This window comes from Lampetra planeri, chromosome 16 (assembly GCF_965212315.1).
Source record: "Lampetra planeri chromosome 16, kcLamPlan1.2.h2, whole genome shotgun sequence".
NCBI classification, from domain to species: domain Eukaryota; kingdom Metazoa; phylum Chordata; class Hyperoartia; order Petromyzontiformes; family Petromyzontidae; genus Lampetra; species Lampetra planeri.
The window spans coordinates 730955-754560 of record NC_136122.1 but is presented as its reverse complement, the minus strand read 5'-3'; the positions used below and the strand labels follow the sequence as shown (position 1 = coordinate 754560).

At 49.8% G+C, this 23606-nt stretch overlaps 1 protein-coding gene across 1 annotated transcript in view; it reads right to left on the bottom strand.

The window, feature by feature from the left end:
• Nucleotides 1-854: 854 nt before the first annotated feature.
• The window catches only part of TSG101 (tumor susceptibility 101), a 41026-nt gene continuing 18274 nt past the window's right edge, over nt 855-23606 (bottom strand). Inside the window, exons 5-10 of the mRNA XM_078601302.1 lie at nt 9075-9231; nt 6845-6893; nt 5951-6066; nt 4758-4960; nt 3667-3906; nt 855-2207 (exon numbers count right to left, since the gene is read on the bottom strand). Of these exons, the coding sequence (XP_078457428.1) occupies nt 2118-2207; nt 3667-3906; nt 4758-4960; nt 5951-6066; nt 6845-6893; nt 9075-9231 (855 nt within the window). The 3' untranslated portion in view covers nt 855-2117. The remainder of the gene's footprint in view (nt 2208-3666; nt 3907-4757; nt 4961-5950; nt 6067-6844; nt 6894-9074; nt 9232-23606) is intronic.

The following is a 23606-nucleotide window of genomic DNA, read 5'->3' as shown; positions in this document are numbered from 1 at the left end:
CCAGTTTAAGTCATAACTGGCTGTGATGTTCCTATCCTACAACCTTCTGTTAGTTGTGCTTTATGCCCATTTCAAACTTGCGCTTCCAGTCACTTCGCGTGCCGACCCCTTGGTTGCGGCTCTGCGATCTTCCATAAACATGCTAATCTCTCGATTTAAAGCTTTCGTGACTGCAGGGATTCATCTTCTTGGTTCTTTCGGTAAAGTCACGTAGAAGGGAAGTAATACAATAATAAAAATAAAATAATTCTCACGTTTCACCTGAGGACGGCTGCTTGCGTTGTGGCCGAAACGTCGTGAGAATTATTTTATTTTTATTATTGTATTAATTCCCTTCTACGTGACTTTACCGAAAGAACCAAGAAGATGCTAATCTCTCTTTAACATGCAAATTTTCACCTGGCAGCCCTTTATTTGTGGAAAACGAACCACCGCCGGGCTCGCTGCCGAACACTCACATTATCATTGGCTGCTGACATTTGGGCTACACCCATTTCAAACCTTTTCAAAGTCTGCCTCAGCAGCAGATCATGCTTTCTCACCTGATGACGGACGCTTGTGTTGCACCCAAAACATCGTGATTTTATACCTACGTGACTTTACCGAAAGAACCAGAGTATGGATTCCTGCAGTCACGAAAGCTTTAAATCAAGATCTTCAAGTCCTTCTTCAATCACTCGTTCTTCACAACTGTTGGAGCTCATCTGCCCCTGATCTCTCAATGCGGCAAGTTATTGAAAGTGAACGTGATGAAGTGAACGTCATGAAGTGAACACCGCTCCACCAGAGGCTCATGGTGCTCGACCCCATACGTCAAGAGGCATGCAGATGACCACCGTTTCGTCGCAATTTAATACTTTGGTAAATTATTTTATATTTTATTGTTTTTTTGGTAAAAGTACACACGTCACCTTTCCTTGACATACATATCAAAAAATTTATTTTCTATGCTGCATAACCATTCATTTTAGCATTAAGTGCAACTTGAAAATATTACAGAATACACATTCTATATAGTAGCAGGAATTGAGTGCTGTTATTATATTTTAAACTCGCTTCACATAAAACACATTTGTGATGAAGGATCAGCAGGGAAAAGCAACAAGAGCGAAACGGTTTGTTTCCTTGTTTTTACGCTCTCTCAATCACAGGTGTAGTTCATGTCCAAACAATTGAACATGTCAGGAGGGAAAAGCACGTGAGAAACATTTTACCCAACATAACAAAAATGTCGATTAATTTATGGAGTTAACAAAATAAATAAAAGTGTGCTTGTAAACATCTGCATGTTACTATTCCTCATTAACTGCGGAAGATGTTAGATATTGTAAAGATTGTTGAAATAACTGTCCTGGATCAGCAAGAAAAGTAAACTCTTGACTTCTCAGTTCTCTCAGACTCAAGAAATCGATCGACAAAAAACAACTATCATTAGTTTCTGTTAACATATGTTTGGTGCTTAGGTTCTGAGATCTGGTATGAAGGCTGAATCTTTGTGTTTGTACGCACCCGCTGTATGCATTGTTGATTACAGTAACGAAGCACAGATCGAAATAACAAAACAATAAACGTAACCACTAACCAGTCTTTTAAGCTGAACGGGTTGCATCATTAGTGTACTGGCACTATTCTGGAACAGGAAAACATTGAAAAGGTAGCAAATCCTCGCTTGCGGACACAGGTTTAGGGGAAAAATATACAACAAATGAATTTTGCATATCAACTACGTATATTACCAAGCAAACTCTTTAAAACAACATTAAGTATCTTCATTCGCGACACCATATACATACACCAGCTTGTTTTTATTTCACAGTCCATGAGTCACCATATCTCTGAGCTTGATCTCACACATCAACCAGTGTAAAGAGACCCTACTCAGAACATGATAATTAGATATCCTAATTCTTTAGGCCAATGTTAAACGTGAATATTTTTGTTCCAAAATATGTCCTACGAACCAAAATTTATTACATTTTATTTGATCCATAAGCGACACCATAGGGCACTGTCAGCAGACTCGACAATGGAAATACTGTCCGTAGACGCTGTGGTTTGGTACAATTAGCGAAGGGGGGAGGGAATGAGTTCAACAGAGGTAAACCCAAATATCCGTGTCAGTAGTGGTCTGTGAGGCAGGCGGTCTTCCTGGCCTTCTGCATGAGTGCTCTCAACTGGAACTGCTTTCTGGCGAGCAGGCGCACGTGCTGAACAGGGAGTGGGGACACACAACAACGTAGCCATTCATAGCAGAATTTCAATCATAACACGCACACAGTATTCGCTCACTCTCTAAGAGATAACAACTCAGAAGTTTGAGGAACACCGACAAGCGGGAAGGCAGCGAGGCGGTGAGCCGGTGTTCAAAAATTGACCAAGCTCTGCGATCCCCTAGATATGATGTTTTCGGCCAATTAATGAGTGTTTACTTTAAGAAGGAAACCGGAGAACCCGGTGACAAAACCACGCGTGTGATGGGGCAACACTCGATCCGATACAGATTTAACAGCTGAAGTCCACATTTTGCTGTTCTACATTCTCCCAGCGAGCCAGGGTATGGGCTCAACGACGCGATGGGATAGGAGTTTTACACCATTTGTGCAATCCACCAACCCTCGCAGTGCTCGGTAACAGGAGTCCATAGTCACACTAAAGCATTATTTTGTTTATACTTTTTTCGTGAGAAAACATGAATATCCTCGTACATATAAGAGAAAATAGTAGTAAAAAGGGAGTAAAAATAACTTGGGCACAGCAGCCTCAAATTTTTACGAGCCGTTTCAACTATAATGATCACCGGGTTCGTACCATGTGCCTGTATAACCCAGTGAATTGCAAGTGCAGTTGAGCTAAATATCCACTTACTGGACAGAGCGCTATATTTTACGACATCACATGTTTCCGCGTTGAGAGGATTGTCTCAACGGTATATTTAAAATACCTGCAGTAAGCAATGTAGCCAGCATAATGTTTAAACATACTAATCTGGATATTTATTGGAACATTTCTCCCTCATGCAGATACATTTGTCCAGCAAATCCAGTCGATTCACAAAAATAAAGGGCCAACATTAAAAACATTATTTTGAAAAAGGCTCCATGATGTTTTACATCAAATAAAATAGAAACATTTTCTTCAATGAAAAACGAAACAAAACAGGAATAAAGCTTTCACGTCCACGCATTCACTGACAAGTATTAGTAAATGACCAATCTCCCTACAGCCTGAATGCATATGATGACATGACTGTTGCATGCATATTCCTATGCCGGTGTTCATAAGAAGTTGCACAGAAGGATCTATTTAATTTCCATTCAGCACGCACAGTCCTCTGAACTACCAGTGTAACGCCACTACCTGTCAATTATTGTTCCACGCCCCACAACACCCACTTCCACCATTACCTATATACAGCCCTCGTCCCTATTCTGGAGCTCCACTCCATACCTATTATGGGCTTAATCATTGTGCATCTGTACTGTGATCACAACTGGCCATTGAGTATCACCTCCATGTGTACGATTATTTAGGCAATGCTCATCTGTAATTTACATTTTTACATTGATAATGATGAAGACTTTTTTTGCAGCAAAATATCTCCTTTTGTAGACATTTTGTCATCTTAAATGAGCGAAAAGGCGACTTTCTGTCAAGGGGTGAAATTACCTTCAGGAACACGTCCAAATCAATGACTCCCTGGCGCAGCGCTTCTCCCAGATAGAATATGGTGTCTTCAATGGCGTTCTCCTCTGCGTACAGGTTCAAGATCTGCTTGTACAGCGGTGCCGTTGTCACCACAGCCTCATCAATGTTACTCGATTCTGACTGGGACTCCATCTTTTCTAGAGCTGATGTGATCTCTTCATCCTTCTTCTTCAGCAGATCAATGTTTTGATCTACATCACCCTGAAGGTCAGGAAACATCAACTATGATGAATAAATCCACATCCTAAAATAAATTAGGACAACGTTTTTCTCATATTGCATGACCAACTATTCGTTTAAAAAAGCAATGTTTTTAATCATTATAAAATGTTATATTTTCAGAGTTTTATTGTAAACAAATGTCCACACTGGGACAATCTAGTCCAGGAATTAAATTTTCTTCATTATGTGAAGGGCAGTGTTTACCTGTTTAGGAAGTCTCACACACCTGCACAATAGCAAATGTGCAACATTCATTAGAAACATGAAGAAACCCTAAATGTATGGTGGGAATTAATTCAGAAGCTTCTGTACATCTACCGATAACTCACAATCTACCTAGAGCATGGGTTGGCAACCTTTAAAAGGAGAAGAGACGTTGTTTTGTTTTGAGAGCCGCATCACACGCAGAGAGCAACTTGTGCACATGCACAGCAGGTATAAAGCAGATGACAAACACTTTGTGACTTAGGTGACGGAGAAAACTGCCATCCATTTAGTTTTTTTTCCTCATTAGTTATTCTTTAACAATACTAGTTGGACTGTTGTACATTTCATTGTCATATTTAATAAATTGTTTATTCTCTTTGCGTTAAATTACATTTAACATTTAAGTAAAAAAACGGCTGCCCCCAAAGGGGCAGACAAAGAGCCGCCGCACGCGGCTCCGGAGCCGCAGGTTGGCAACTTGGCAACCCCTTACCTCGACGTTACACAGCATACAATCCACTCTGCGCCTGGTTTCATCACTGTGCGCACGTCTACAACAACAAACAGAACGTTGCGAAGCCCGCGCTGGTGTGCGTGCGTGCGTGCTGCGAGGGGCTACGCACAATCTCGCGGGTGATGCGTCCGGCCATATCCTGCAGCGATCGCTGCCCATTGCGCAACTCCTCCTCGGTGCGCCGCAGCGCCTCCAGCTCCGCCTGAGCGCGGCTCACCTCCTCGTTCAGGCGCCAGCGCAACTTGTCAGTGATGGCCGACACCAACGACGCGCGGATGTGCTCCTCCGAGATGGTGCCGTCCCTGGACATGGCTGAGCGCAACGACATCAGGGGTGAATTAATGCTTGCGAACGGCACCTCAGCTGTTTTATGCAACGTGCATCTTCGGCCTTCTATGCGCATTGTAAAGGGTGAACATCTCCGTGCAGAAACGCTCGTCATTTCATTGGCTTATAACAAATAACAAGTTGTGTGTCTCCCGTAATTCTGAGATATTCATATGAAGTAGTTTCATTTCAGCAACGGTTGCTATGTCAACAAGTCCACTGTGGAAAACCCAAATCCTTGACAATCCTGTAAAAGTTATGGTCATCCAGCAAGCCTTAGATAGACAAAAGAGGGGAATCAGACATGGGTGCAAGAGATGTACACAACTGTATGGCAGTCTTGTTCATGTGACTACGTACACCTATTGATAATTCAGAAAGACGGAAAACAATGATTTATTGATGGAGCACATGTGGTAAACAACACTATCAATAACTCGGAACTGCTACTTCTCTGAGAAAACTTCAAGCAGGCCATCCGTAGTCAAACTCAAGAGCACGTTTAGAGACGCACTAAGAGACATCAAACTGATTTTTGTGTCTAATCCAGATTAACTTGTCTTGTGGACTTCTATCTGCAGGGATCCTATGCAGCAGACCCCATTTCTTACAAGCTGAAAATAGTCTGATGAAAGAAACACTGCTACATTTCACTTATAAGCAGATGAGCTTCATATATAGTCTACAATTGCTGTGCCAGGCCTACAAGGAGTGGCATGCTAATGGGTGAAAGCAGAAAAACTGTGAATAACTTCCGTTCTATGCTTGTAGAAAATTCCAATACATTTTAATCAGTGCAAGGCAAGATATAACATTAAATCGCCCGCATACATTATGTACACACAAGACGGGTTTAGGTTTGTGGCGTATTTTCACGTGCCTCAACGCAGTAAAGAAACACTGTGTTCTGCCGCTGCCACCATGTGACTTGGTATGCATTGCAGCTGCGACCACAATGATGTTCTGGCACCTTACCAGACGTTCCAGGAACTGGCTGACCGCCGTAATGTGGTTGGCTGGTTTGGGGTTGGACTGGTGGTGGTGCTGGATACGCAGAGCCTCCAGAGTATGGGTAAGGAGGATAGTTGGCACTGCAAACAAAAAATCACACACAGCTTCATCACAATGGTGACACAGAGAAGCTTAAAATTATCTCACATTGTTAAATAGCTTTGCAGGACACAAAGGTCCCGATTCACATTTGGTGGGTTGTAGATGTTTTGACAACCGCATTCTTTGAAATAGCAGTAACTACTTTCAAAAAAGAAAAAATGTGCCTCTGGGGACATTGTTTTTCCCATTGTATAAGACAATAATATAGATATAGAAGCCAAATGTGGAGTTTTTTCAAGAAAATTAAGATACTACCAACACAAATCCTACTGCATATACCACCAGCACATTTGCCCTGAATCCCTATACAAACTATGTAACATATGCAGTCATACCTCGATAAGCTAATATATATAATCCACTTGTGGCTTCTCCATGTTTGCCATGTGGATCCTGAGGGTTGTCGGACCGTACTTAATGCTGGTCGGTTTGGATTGGTGGACGGGGGTTGGGAACCAGGTTAAGTTTAGATAGCACAGATGTTAGCTGTTGTTGGGAATTGAACTTGGATCACGGTGCATTGTATATTTTTTATAGAGCTGGAATATTTGATAATTTAAGTGATGACACCACTGATTATCTGTTAAATTAGTCAACCACTTGGCAGTTGTATTTATTAAAAATATCCCCTGGGTAAATTTGTTTAAATAATCTTAGCTTCAAGATTGATGACACAAGGATTGTTTACGGATTTATTTAGTATACACAACTATTATCAATGATAGAATAGAAATATACAGCGATTGGCAGACTTACTTGGCTGTCGGCTGGTATGGGTAGGCGCCTGCTCCTGGCACATAGGGTCCTACAGTAAATAAACAGAAGGGCAATGTTGGATTATAATGCAATGAAATTTATCTTACATAACAATAAGAATAAAGTGATGACATCTCCAACAGGTTGTCAACATTTACACTTGTTATGATCAAGAACTCTTGTTAATAAAGCTCCTTCTCTGGACCATGGTTTTAAATAGATTATTTTTGTTTGCTTTTTCACATATTCCCTTCTCTTCAGTGCCACGTTGATTGTAACATGCTTTTTTAAAGCGATTATGATCCATATTATCGTTGTTCTTCTAATATATCCTGCACTGATATTTGTTTTTTCCTCTCTCCTGCACTGATATGTTTTTTTTTGTTCCCTATCATGCATTTTTTTAATGCATTTGGAAATACTGGCATTGAATTGACACAGGCACCAGGGTGAGGACAGATATATCCCTGGCATTCTGAGGATTGCCCTCGAGAATCATTCCACTTCATTTCTTTTATTTCTCGACATCAGCTCCTCTGTGGACCATTTGCAAAAGGTGATCAATATCTTCACGTTGCTGCTGCTAGCTGAAAACCATAACAGATCCATACTCTTTGGTTTTTTTCGGTAAAGTCACGTAGGTAAAACAATTAATAAAATAAAATAAATGAAAACTAAATTAAATCACGACGTTTCGGAGGCAACACAAGCCTCCCTCATCAGGTGTAAAAAGGCACAGCAAAATAACTGTAGCGAGAGTTATTTGTAATGAGATATTTTTATATAGGGTAAGAGGAGGGGGAGGAGCCAAGCAGGACGGGCGTAGGATGGGGGGGGGGGGCCAGGAAGGTGATAGAGAAGGAGGACGGAGCCCCGGATGGGGGAGGGGGGACGCAGAGCGGGGGAGAGTCACGGTTGATGGCGGGGGGGTCCACTCATCACAAATAACTCTCGCTACAGTTATTTTGCTGTGCCTTTTTACACCTGATGAGGGAGGCTTGTGTTGCCTCCGAAACGTCGTGATTTAATTTAGTTGTTTTCATTTATTTTATTTTATTGTTTTACCTACGTGACTTTGCCGAAAAAAAACAAAGAGTATGAATCATTGCAGTCACGAAAGCTTCAAATCCATAACAGATCTCCTTTCATTCCTCTCTCCAATGCCAAATTTGCCAATAATCCTCTCATTTCTAGCCCTCTTACCTACCTTTTCATTGAAGTATCCCATTATAACCCTAACCAATTGGGTGCCGTGGTGGCGAGATGTTAACTACCTCGCCTGGTATACTGGAGGTTGTCGGTTCAATCCCCACCCCGACGCCTGTACACTTGGAGTTGGCGTGTTCTCCCCGTGGCCGCGAGGATTTTTCGTCGGGTCCTCCGGTTTTTACCTTCACATTTAGAAACATGCGTGTACAGTATTTGGCTGCTATACATTTCCACATGATAAGCCACTTCGTTGAGCTATCATTTGTGGCCAGGTCGCTTCTGAGAAAGAAAAAGCGCTTTATAGCTCTGTGGGTCTTTCCTGGTAAAATAAAAAAATATTGTGTACAAATATTAACACTCATTAATTGACTAATAACATTCTAATATATAAAGAGTATTGCAGATCTTGGGCAAATATTGGTTCCGGTTCACTGCGCCTGGCTGTCTTCCAGCTTTGTCTGTAATTCCTCAGTGTTTGTGACATGCAATTTACATGAACATAGACGCAATATACATCAAAATATTATTACGTAGTGTGATTTGTCCTCGTTTACAAATTGGTGCATTGCTTCAAACACGTGGTATACTTCTACATTGCCATGGTGTATGTTTGAATTACCTTGTGAAATCAAGAAGTTAAGAAAGCTGCTAAGTGGGGCTCAAAATATGAGCAAAACAATATATCTGAACCGAAAGAAGATGGTAGATGACGTCCAAATAGTCCTCACAAACTATCTGTTGTATTCACAAGTGAGAGTTAGGTGGTTAGTTCTCCTATGAACTGATCATACACAACCTCCGTTAAGGATATTTGTAAATTGTATTATCATTATATATCTACACTTTAGCAACACATTTCCAAAACTATTTTAGATATGTGCATTTTGCTAAACTTTATATTTCATTTGAAATCTAGAGCCTAGCACATATATCTCTGGCATCTGCAAGTTGCTGGTTCCATGTGAAGTGTAGGAACGAGCAGGAGGAATAAAAAACGGTGTTCCAACCACCACCCATTTACCCATGGGCGGTCCGGCTGCTGGGTACGAAGGGTAGCCCTGGTTGAAAGGGCCCATGGGGGCCACGGCCTGGCCAGCGGAGGGGCGAGAGAACACAGGCGGCTCTTCCCCAAACACCACCAGCATCACCTGGATCAGGCCCACCAAGTCCGACGCATTCTGGAAACATAGATTACATTTAAATACAACATATCCAGAGTACAAATACGAGCATATCGCTTTACACCAAAATCGTGCCTTTGAAGGCATAATTTAAATAGATATACATCATATTAAGAAAGATGTGTGCATGTTCACAAAATACACAAATACAGCATAAACGTAGAGTCACTGACAAAATAATTAAACCTGGACAAAAGTGAGGACATCTACAAGAAAATAATAGAAGAGGATATATATTATTGGGTCTTTTTTTTTTAAAAAACGCCACTTTTTTCAAAAAAATTCTTGCTGTGGTTTTCACACCTGATGATGATTGCTTGTGTTGCAGTCGAAACGTCGTGAGAATTTTGTTTTATTTTTATTATTTTACTAGCGGAAGTACCCGGCTTTGCACGGGTGAAAAATGTATTTCTTAAAAACCTTACATATATATACACAGATACTAAGGTATTGTCAAAGCCCGGTTGGCTGTTTGTACATTTCTCCACCAACAAATATGTAAGAGGCTTTCACAAGTCCAAAAAGTTGTAGAAAGTGTGGGGTAAATAGTTGATGTCAAAAGGTTTCCGAAAATTGTGGTCTCCCCCCCCCCCCCTCAAAAAATATCTTTACCCCTCGTAGGTATATATACTAACAACACCTTACATACAACAGAGGAAGTGGTATATATTAACTCTGTAGTAGTATCTACTGACTGTACCGTAGTATCTACTGAGCCAGTAGTAGCTACTGACTGTATAGTAGTATTTAGTGACTGTAATAACTACTGACCATACTAGTATTTACTGGGCCTACAGTAGTATCTACTGACTATATACTCGTAACGACTAACTGTATAGTATCTGCTGACTCTATAGTTGTATCCACTGACTATAGTAGTAACTACAAAATCTATAGCAGTATCTACTCACTCTATAATAGTATCTACTGACTCTAGTAGCTACTCACCGTGGTAGTATGTACTGACTGTATAGTAGTATATACTGACTGTAGCAGTATTGACTGACTGTAGTGGTATATACTGACTGTTTTAGTATTTACTATAGCGGTATCTACCAACTCGATAGCAGTATCTACTATCACTACAGCAGTGTATACCGACTGAGGTCGTACCTGCTATCACTACAGCAGTGCATACTGCTGTGTTGGTACCTGTTATGATTACAGCAGTGCATATTGTGGTGGAACCTGCTATGACTACAGCAGTGCATACTGCTGTGGTGGTATCTGCTATGATGAGAGGAGTACATATTGTGGTGGTGGTACCTGGTATGATAACAGAAGTACATACCGAGTGTGGTGGCACCTGCTATGACGACAGCAGTACATAGTGTGGTGGTACCTGCTATGATGACAGCAGTGCATATTGACTGTACTCATCATTCACCCCCACCATTCACCACTCACAACTCACCCTTACCACTCATCCTCACCACTCACCACTCCCACTCACTATTCACCATTCACCATTCACCCTCACAACTCACCACTCGCCAATCTCCCTCACCAATCTCCCTCACCACTCTCCCTCACCACTCTCCCTCACCACGCACTCTCACCATTCACCTTCACCATTCAGCCTCACCACTCACCCTCACCACTCACCCTCACCACTCACCGTCACAACCACCACTCACCCTCACCACTCAACCTCACCCTCACTACTCACCATTCATCCTCACCAATCACCACTGACCAATCACCACTCACCACTCTCCACTAACCCTCACCACTCAACCTCACCACTCACCATCAAAACTAACCACTCTCTCACCCTCACCACTCAGCACTCACCCTCACCACTCACCCTCACCACTCACCCTCACCACTCACCACTCACCGCTCACCACTCACCCATCACCACTTACAACTGCCACTCACCCTCACCCTCACCACTCACCCTCACAACAACCACTCACCCTCACCGCTCACCACTCATCCTCACCAATCACACCCTCACCAATCACCAATCACCACTCACCCGCACTGCTCACCCTCACCACTCACGCTCACCCTCACCACTCACCCCTCACTAATCACCACTCATAACCGCCACTCACCCTCACCACTCACCCTCAACACTCACCCTCACCCTCACTACTCACCACTCATCCTCACCAATCACACCCTCAACAATCACCACTCACCCCTCACCACCCTCACAACAACCACTCACCCTCACCACTCACCCTCACCAATCACCCTCACTACTCACCCTCACCACTCACCACTCATCCTCACCAATCACACCCTCACCACTCACCACTCACGCTCACCCTCACCACTCACCCCTCACTAATCACCACTCATAACCGCCACTCACCCTCACCCTCAACACTCACCCTCACCACTCACCCTCACCACTCACCCTCACTACTCACCACTCATCCTCACCAATCACACCCTCACCAATCACCACTCACCACTTGCCACTCACCCTCACCATTCACCCTCACCACTCTCCCTCACCACTCACCAGTCACGCTCACCACTCACCCTCACTACTCACCCTCACAACTCACCAATCTCCCTCACCAATCTCCCTCACCACTCTCCCTCACCACTCTCCCTCACCACGCACTCTCACCATTCACCTTCACCATTCAGCCTCACCACTCACCCTCACCACTCACCCTCACCACTCACCGTCACAACCACCACTCACCCTCACCACTCAACCTCACCCTCACTACTCACCATTCATCCTCACCAATCACCACTGACCAATCACCACTCACCACTCTCCACTAACCCTCACCACTCAACCTCACCACTCACCATCAAAACTAACCACTCTCTCACCCTCACCACTCAGCACTCACCGCTCACCACTCACCCATCACCACTCACAACTGCCACTCACCCTCACCACTCACCCTCACCACTCACCCTCACAACAACCACTCACCCTCACCGCTCACCACTCATCCTCACCAATCACACCCTCACCAATCACCACTCACCCGCACTGCTCACCCTCACCACTCACGCTCACCCTCACCACTCACCCCTCACTAATCACCACTCATAACCGCCACTCACCCTCACCACTCACCCTCAACATTCACCACTCACCCTCACCCTCACTACTCACCACTCATCCTCACCAATCACACCCTCAACAATCACCACTCACCCTCACCACTCACCACCCTCACAACAACCACTCACCCTCACCACTCACCCTCACCACTCACCCTCACCACTCACCCTCACTACTCACCCTCACCACTCACCACTCATCTTCACCAATCACACCCTCACCACTCACCACTCACGCTCACCCTCACCACTCACCCCTCACTAATCACCACTCATAACCGCCACTCACCCTCACCACTCACCCTCAACACTCACCCTCACCACTCACCCTCACCACTCACCCTCACTACTCACCACTCATCCTCACCAATCACACCCTCACCAATCACCACTCACCCTCACCACTCACCCTCACCATTCACCCTCACCACTCTCCCTCATCACTCACCAGTCACGCTCACCACTCACCCTCACTACTCACCACTCACCCTGACCACTCACCCTCACCACTCACCCTGACCACTCACCACTCATCCTCACCAATCGCACCCTCACCAATCACCACTCACCCTCACTGCTCACCCTCACTGCTCACCCTCACCACTCACCCTCACCACTCACCACTCACCCTCACTGCTCACCCTCACCGCTCACCACTCAACCTCACCCTCACCACTCACGCTCACCACTCACCCCTCACTAATCACCACTCACAATCGCCACTCACCCTCCCCACTCACCCTCCCCACTCACCCTCACCAATCACCACTCACCACTCACCCTCACCAATCACCACTCACCACTCACCCTCACCCTCCCCACTCACCCTCACCATTCACCCTCACCACTCACCTCACCATTCACCCTCACCATTCACCCTCACCACTCTCCCTCACCACTCTCCCTCACCACTCTCCCTCACCACTCTCCCGTCACGCTCACCACTCACCACTCACCCTCAACACTCACCCTCACCGCTCACCACTCACCCTCACCACTCACCCTGACCACTCACCACTCATCCTCACCAATCACACCCTCACCAATCATCACTCACCCTCACTGCTCACCCTCACCACTCTCCCTCACCACTCACCAGTAACGCTCACCACTCACCCTCACTACTCACCACTCACCCTCAACACTCACCCTCACCGCTCACCACTCACCCTCACCACTCACGCTCACCCTCACCACTCACCCCTCACTAATCACCACTCACAACCGCCACTCACCCTCACCACTCACCCTCACCACTCACCCTCACTACTCACCACTCATCCTCACCAATCACACCCTCAACAATCACCACTCACGCTAAACACTCACCCTCACCACTAACCCTCACCACTCACCCTCACCACTCACTAAACACCTCTCACAACCGTCACTCACCCTCACAACAACAACTCACCTTCACTACTCACCCTGACCACTCATCCTCACCAATCACACCCTCACCAATCACCACTCACCCTCACTGCTCACCCTCACTGCTCACCCTCAACACTCACCCTCACCACTCACCCTCACCGCTCACCCTCACCACTCACCCCTCACTAATCACCACTCACAACCGCCACTCACTCTCACCACTCACCCTCACTACTCACCACTCATCCTCACCAATCACACCCTCAACAATCACCACACACCCTCACCGCTCAACACTCACCCTCACCACTCATGCTCACCACTAACCCTCACCACTTACCCTCACCACTCACTAATCACCTCTCACAACCATCACTCTCCCTCACCACTCACCCTCAACACTCACCCTCACCGCTCACCACTCACCCTCACCACTCACGCTCACCCTCACCACTCACCCCTCACTAATCACCACTCACAACCGCCACTCACCCTCACCACTCACCCTCACCACTCACCCTCACTACTCACCACTCATCCTCACCAATCACACCCTCAACAATCACCACTCACGCTAAACACTCACCCTCACCACTAACCCTCACCACTCACCCTCACCACTCACTAAACACCTCTCACAACCGTCACTCACCCTCACAACAACAACTCACCTTCACTACTCACCCTGACCACTCATCCTCACCAATCACACCCTCACCAATCACCACTCACCCTCACTGCTCACCCTCACTGCTCACCCTCAACACTCACCCTCACCACTCACCCTCACCGCTCACCCTCACCACTCACCCCTCACTAATCACCACTCACAACCGCCACTCACTCTCACCACTCACCCTCACTACTCACCACTCATCCTCACCAATCACACCCTCAACAATCACCACACACCCTCACCGCTCAACACTCACCCTCACCACTCATGCTCACCACTAACCCTCACCACTTACCCTCACCACTCACTAATCACCTCTCACAACCATCACTCTCCCTCACCACTCACCCTCACCACTCACCACTCACCAGTCACGCTCACAACTCACCCTCACTATTCACCACTCACCCTCAACACTCACCCTCACCGCTCACGCTCACCACTCACCCTGACCACTCACCACTCATCCTCACCAATCACACCCTCACCAATCACCAATCACCACTCACCCTCACTGCTCACCCTCACTGCTCACCCTCACCACTCACCCTCACCACTCACGCTCACCACTCACCCCTCACTAATCACCACTCACAACCGCCACTCACCCTCACCACTCACCCTCACCACTCACCCTCACCACTCACCCTCACTACTCACCACTCATCCTCACCAATCACACCCTCAACAATCACCACTCACCCTCACCACTCACGCTCAACACTCACCCTCACCACTAACCCTCACCACTCACCCTCACCTCTCACAACCGTCACTCACCCTCACAACAACCACTCACCCTCACTACTCACCCTCACCACTCATCCTCACCAATCACACCCTCACCAATCACCACTCACCCTCACTGCTCACCCTCACTGCTCACCCTCACCACTCACCACTCACGCTCACCCTCACCACTCACCCCTCACTAATAACCACTCACAACCGCCACTCACCCTCACCACTCACGCTCACCCTCACCACTCACCCCTCACTAATCACCACTCACAACCGCCACTCACCCTCACCACTCACCCTCACCACTCACCACTCATCCTCACCAATCACACCCTCAACAATCACCACTCACCCTCACCACCCATGCTCACCACTAACCCTCACCACTCACCCTCACCACTCACTAATCACCTCTCACAACCGTCACTCACCACTCACTCTTACCACTCACCCTCATCACTCACCCTCACCACTCACCCTCACAACAACCACTCACCCTCACTACTCACCCTCACCACTCATCTTCACCAATCACACCCTCACCAATCACCACTCACCCTCACTGCTCACCCTCACCGCTCACCACTCAACCTCACCACTCACGCTCATCACTCACCCCTCACTAATCACCACTCACAACCGCCACTCACCCGCCCCACTCACCCTCACCACTCACCCTCACCAATCACCACTCACCACTCACCCTCACCACTCACCCTCACCACTCACTACTCACCACTCACCCTCACCATTCACCCTCACGACTCACCCTCACCATTCACCCTCACCATTCACCCTCACCACTCTCCCTCACCACTCTCCCTCACCACTCTCCCTCACCACTCTCCCTCACCACTCACCCTCACCACTCACCAGTCACGCTCACCACTCACTCTCACTACTCACCACTCACCCTCAACACTCACCCTGACCGCTCACCACTCACCCTCACCACTCACCCTGACCACTCACCACTCATCCTCACCAATCACACCCTCACTGCTCACCCTCACTGCTCACCCTCACTGCTCACCCTCACCACTCAGCCTCACCACTCACCACTCACGCTCACCCTCACCACTCACCCCTCACTAATCACCACTCACAACCGCCACTCACCCTCACCACTCACCCCTCATCCTCACCAATCACACCCTCAACAATCACCACTCACCCTCACCACTCACGCTCAACACTCACCCTCACCACTAACCCTCACCACTCACCCTCACCACTCACTAATCACCTCTCACAACCGTCACTCACCCTCACAACAACCACTCACTCTCACTACTCACCCTCACCACTCATCCTCACCAATCACACCCTCACCCTCACGGCTCACCCTCACTGCTCACCCTCACCACTCACCCTTACCCTCACCACTCACCACTCACGCTCACCCTCACCACTCACCCCTCACTAATCACCACTCACAACCGCCACTCACCCTCACCACTCACCCTCACCACTCACCCCTCATCCTCACCAATCACACCCTCACCAATCACCACTCACCACTCACCCTCACCACTCACCCTCACCACTCACTACTCACCCTCACCACTCACCCTCACCATTCACCCTCACCACTCACCCTCACCATTCACCCTCACCACTCTTCCTCACCACTCTCCCTCACCACTCTCCCTCACCACTCACCCTCACCACTCACCAGTCACGCTCACCACTCACTCTCACTACTCACCACTCACCCTCAACACTCACCCTGACCGCTCACCACTCACCCTCACCACTCACCCTGACCACTCACCACTCATCCTCACCAATCACACCCTCACCAATCACCATTTACCCTCACTGCTCACCCTCACTGCTCACCCTCACCACTCACCCTCACCACTCACGCTCACCCTCACCACTCACCCCTCACTAATCACCACTCACAACCGCCACTTACCCTCACCACTCACCCTCACCACTCACCCTCACGCTCACCCTCACCACTCACCCCTCACTAATCACCACTCACAACCGCCACTCACCCTCACCACTCACCCCTCATCCTCACCAATCACACCCTCAACAATCACCACTCACCCTCACCACTCACGCTCAACACTCACCCTCACCACTAACCCTCACCACTCACCCTCACCACTCACTAATCACCTCTCACAACCGTCACTCACCCTCACAACAACCACTCACTCTCACTACTCACCCTCACCCCTCATCCTCACCAATCACACCCTCACCAATCACCACTCACCCTCACGGCTCACCCTCACTGCTCACCCTCACCACTCACCCTCACCCTCACCACTCACCACTCACGCTCACCCTCACCACTCACCCCTCACTAATCACCACTCACAACCGCCACTCACCCTCACCACTCACCCTCACCACTCACCCCTCATCCTCACCAATCACACCCTCACCAATCACCACTCACCACTCACCCTCACCACTCACCCTCACCACTCACTACTCACCCTCACCACTCACCCTCACCATTCACCCTCACCACTCACCCTCACCATTCACCCTCACCACTCTCCCTCACCACTCTCCCTCACCACTCTCCCTCACCACTCACCCTCACCACTCACCAGTCACGCTCACCACTCACTCTCACTACTCACCACTCACCCTCAACACTCACCCTGACCGCTCACCACTCACCCTCACCACTCACCCTGACCACTCACCACTCATCCTCACCAATCACACCCTCACCAATCACCATTCACCCTCACTGCTCACCCTCACTGCTCACCCTCACCACTCACCCTCACCACTCACGCTCACCCTCACCACTCACCCCTCACTAATCACCACTCACAACCGCCACTTACCCTCACCACTCACCCTCACCACTCACCCTCACCACTCTCCCTCACCACTCACCCTCACCACTCACGCTCACCCTCACCACTCACCCCTCACTAATCACCACTCACAACCGCCACTTACCCTCACCACTCACCCTCACCACTCACCCTCACCACTCTCCCTCACCACTCACCCTCACCACTCACCAGTCACGCTCACCACTCACTACTCACCACTCACCCTCAACACTCACCGCTCACCACTCACCCTCACCACTCACCCTGACCACTCACCCTCACCAATCACACCCTCACCAATCACCACTGACCCTCACTGCTCACCCTCACTGCTCACCCTCACCACTCACCACTCACGCTCACCCTCACCACTCACCCCTCACTAATCACCACTCACAACCGCCACTCACCCTCACCACTAACCCTCACCACTCACCCTCACCACTCACCCTCACTACTCACCACTCATCCTCACCAATCACACCCTCAACAATCACCACTCACCCTCACCACTAACCCTCACCACTCACCCTCACCACTCACTAATCACCTCTCACAACCGTCACTCACCCTCACAACAACCACTCACTCTCACTACTCACCCTCACCACTCATCCTCACCAATCACACCCTCACCAATCACCACTCACCCTCACGGCTCACCCTCACTGCTCACCCTCACCACTCACCCTCACCACTCACCCTCACCACTCACCACTCACGCTCACCCTCAACACTCACCCCTCACTAATCACCACTCACAACCGCCACTCACCCTCACTACTCACCACTCATCCTCACCAATCACACCCTCAACAATCACCACTCACCCTCACCACTCACGCTCAACACTCACCCTCACCACTAACCCTCACCACTCACCCTCACCACTCACTAATCACCTCCCACAACCGTCACTCACCCTCACAACAACCACTCACTCTCACTACTCACCCTCACCACTCATCCTCACCAATCACACCCTCACCAATCACCACTCACCCTCACGGCTCACCCTCACTGCTCACCCTCACCACTCACCCTCACTGCTCACCCTCACCACTCACGCTCACCACTCACCCCTCACTAATCACCACTCACAACCGCCACTCACCCTCACCACTCACCCTCACCACTCACCCCTCATCCTCACCAATCACACCCTCAACAATCACCACTCACCCTCACCACTCACGCTCAACACTCACCCTCACCACTAACCCTCACCACTCACCCTCACCACTCACGAATCACCTCTCACAACCGTCACTCACCCTCACAACAACCACTCACTGTCACTACTCACCCTCACCACTCATCCTCACCAATCACACCCTCACCAATCACCACTCACCCTCACGGCTCACCCTCACTGCTCACCCTCACCACTCACCCTCACCACTCACCACTCACCACTCACGCTCACCCTCACCAATCACCCCTCACTAATCACCACTCAACCGCCACTCACCCTCACCACTCACCCTCACCACTCACCCCTCATCCTCACCAATCACACCCTCAACAATCACCACTCACCCTCACCACCCATGCTCACCATTAACCCTCACCACTCACCCTCACCACTCACTAATCACCTCTCACAACCGTCACTCACCACTCACTCTTACCACTCACCCTCAACACTCACCCTGACCGCTCACCACTCACCCTCACCACTCACCCTGACCACTCACCACTCATCCTCACCAATCACACCCTCACTGCTCACCCTCACTGCTCACCCTCACTGCTCACCCTCACTGCTCACCCTCACCACTCAGCCTCACCACTCACCACTCACGCTCACCCTCACCACTCACCCCTCACTAATCACCACTCACAACCGCCACTCACCCTCACCACTCACCCCTCATCCTCACCAATCACACCCTCAACAATCACCACTCACCCTCACCACTCACGCTCAACACTCACCCTCACCACTAACCCTCACCACTCACCCTCACCACTCACTAATCACCTCTCACAACCGTCACTCACCCTCACAACAACCACTCACTCTCACTACTCACCCTCACCACTCATCCGCACCAATCACACCCTCACCAATCACCACTCACCCTCACGGCTCACCCTCACTGCTCACCCTCACCACTCACCCTCACCCTCACCACTCACCACTCACGCTCACCCTCACCACTCACCCCTCACTAATCACCACTCACAACCGCCACTCACCCTCACCACTCACCCTCACCACTCACCCCTCATCCTCACCAATCACACCCTCACCAATCACCACTCACCACTCACCCTCACCACTCACCCTCACCACTCACTACTCACCACTCACCCTCACCATTCACCCTCACGACTCACCCTCACCATTCACCCTCACCATTCACCCTCACCACTCTCCCTCACCACTCTCCCTCACCACTCTCCCTCACCACTCTCCCTCACCACTCACCCTCACCACTCACCAGTCACGCTCACCACTCACTCTCACTACTCACCACTCACCCTCAACACTCACCCTGACCGCTCACCACTCACCCTCACCACTCACCCTGACCACTCACCACTCATCCTCACCAATCACACCCTCACTGCTCACCCTCACTGCTCACCCTCACTGCTCACCCTCACCACTCAGCCTCACCACTCACCACTCACGCTCACCCTCACCACTCACCCCTCACTAATCACCACTCACAACCGCCACTCACCCTCACCACTCACCCCTCATCCTCACCAATCACACCATCAACAATCACCACTCACCCTCACCACTCACGCTCAACACTCACCCTCACCACTAACCCTCACCACTCACCCTCACCACTCACTAATCACCTCTCACAACCGTCACTCACCCTCACAACAACCACTCACTCTCACTACTCACCCTCACCACTCATCCTCACCAATCACACCCTCACCAATCACCACTCACCCTCACGGCTCACCCTCACTGCTCACCCTCACCACTCACCCTCACCCTCACCACTCACCACTCACGCTCACCCTCACCACTCACCCCTCACTAATCACCACTCACAACCGCCACTCACCCTCACCACTCACCCTCACCACTCACCCCTCATCCTCACCAATCACACCCTCACCAATCACCACTCACCACTCACCCTCACCACTCACCCTCACCACTCACTACTCACCCTCACCACTCACCCTCACCATTCACCCTCACCACTCACCCTCACCATTCACCCTCACCACTCTCCCTCACCACTCTCCCTCACCACTCTCCCTCACCACTCACCCTCACCACTCACCAGTCACGCTCACCACTCACTCTCACTACTCACCACTCACCCTCAACACTCACCCTGACCGCTCACCACTCACCCTCACCACTCACCCTGACCACTCACCACTCATCCTCACCAATCACACCCTCACCAATCACCATTCACCCTCACTGCTCACCCTCACTGCTCACCCTCACCACTCACCCTCACCACTCACGCTCACCCTCACCACTCACCCCTCACTAATCACCACTCACAACCGCCACTTACCCTCACCACTCACCCTCACCACTCACCCTCACGCTCACCCTCACCACTCACCCCTCACTAATCACCACTCACAACCGCCACTCACCCTCACCACTCACCCCTCATCCTCACCAATCACACCCTCAACAATCACCACTCACCCTCACCACTCACGCTCAACACTCACCCTCACCACTAACCCTCACCACTCACCCTCACCACTCACTAATCACCTCTCACAACCGTCACTCACCCTCACAACAACCACTCACTCTCACTACTCACCCTCACCACTCATCCTCACCAATCACACCCTCACCAATCACCACTCACCCTCACGGCTCACCCTCACTGCTCACCCTCACCACTCACCCTCACCACTCACGCTCACCCTCACCACTCACCCCTCACTAATCACCACTCACAACCGCCACTCACCCTCACCACTCACCCTCACCACTCACCCCTCATCCTCACCAATCACACCCTCACCAATCACCACTCACCACTCACCCTCACCACTCACCCTCACCACTCACTACTCACCCTCACCACTCACCCTCACCATTCACCCTCACCACTCACCCTCACCATTCACCCTCACCACTCTCCCTCACCACTCTCCCTCACCACTCTCCCTCACCACTCACCCTCACCACTCACCAGTCACGCTCACCACTCACTCCTCACCACTCACCCTCAACACTCACCCTGACCGCTCACCACTCACCCTCACCACTCACCCTGACCACTCACCACTCATCCTCACCAATCACACCCTCACTAATCACCATTCACCCTCACTGCTCACCCTCACTGCTCACCCTCACCACTCACCCTCACCACTCACGCTCACCCTCACCACTCACCCCTCACTAATCACCACTCACAACCGCCACTTACCCTCACCACTCACCCTCACCACTCACCCTCACCACTCTCCCTCACCACTCACCCTCACCACTCACGCTCACCCTCACCACTCACCCCTCACTAATCACCACTCACAACCGCCACTTACCCTCACCACTCACCCTCACCACTCACCCTCACCACTCTCCCTCACCACTCACCCTCACCACTCACCAGTCACGCTCACCACTCACTACTCACCACTCACCCTCAACACTCACCGCTCACCACTCACCCTCACCACTCACCCTGACCACTCACCCTCACCAATCACACCCTCACCAATCACCACTGACCCTCACTGCTCACCCTCACTGCTCACCCTCACCACTCACCACTCACGCTCACCCTCACCACTCACCCCTCACTAATCACCACTCACAACCGCCACTCACCCTCACCACTAACCCTCACCACTCACCCTCACCACTCACCCTCACTACTCACCACTCATCCTCACCAATCACACCCTCAACAATCACCACTCACCCTCACCACTCACGCTCAACACTCACCCTCACCACTAACCCTCACCACTCACCCTCACCACTCACTAATCACCTCTCACAACCGTCACTCACCCTCACAACAACCACTCACTCTCACTACTCACCCTCACCACTCATCCTCACCAATCACACCCTCACCAATCACCACTCACCCTCACGGCTCACCCTCACTGCTCACCCTCACCACTCACCCTCACCACTCACCCTCACCACTCACCACTCACGCTCACCCTCAACACTCACCCCTCACTAATCACCACTCACAACCGCCACTCACCCTCACCACTCACCCCTCATCCTCACCAATCACACCCTCAACAATCACCACTCACCCTCACCACTCACGCTCAACACTCACCCTCACCACTAACCCTCACCACTCACCCTCACCACTCACTAATCACCTCCCACAACCGTCACTCACCCTCACAACAACCACTCACTCTCACTACTCACCCTCACCACTCATCCTCACCAATCACACCCTCACCAATCACCACTCACCCTCACGGCTCACCCTCACTGCTCACCCTCACCACTCACCCTCACTGCTCACCCTCACCACTCACGCTCACCACTCACCCCTCACTAATCACCACTCACAACCGCCACTCACCCTCACCACTCACCCTCACCACTCACCCCTCATCCTCACCAATCACACCCTCAACAATCACCACTCACCCTCACCACTCACGCTCAACACTCACCCTCACCACTAACCCTCACCACTCACCCTCACCACTCACGAATCACCTCTCACAACCGTCACTCACCCTCACAACAACCACTCACTGTCACTACTCACCCTCAC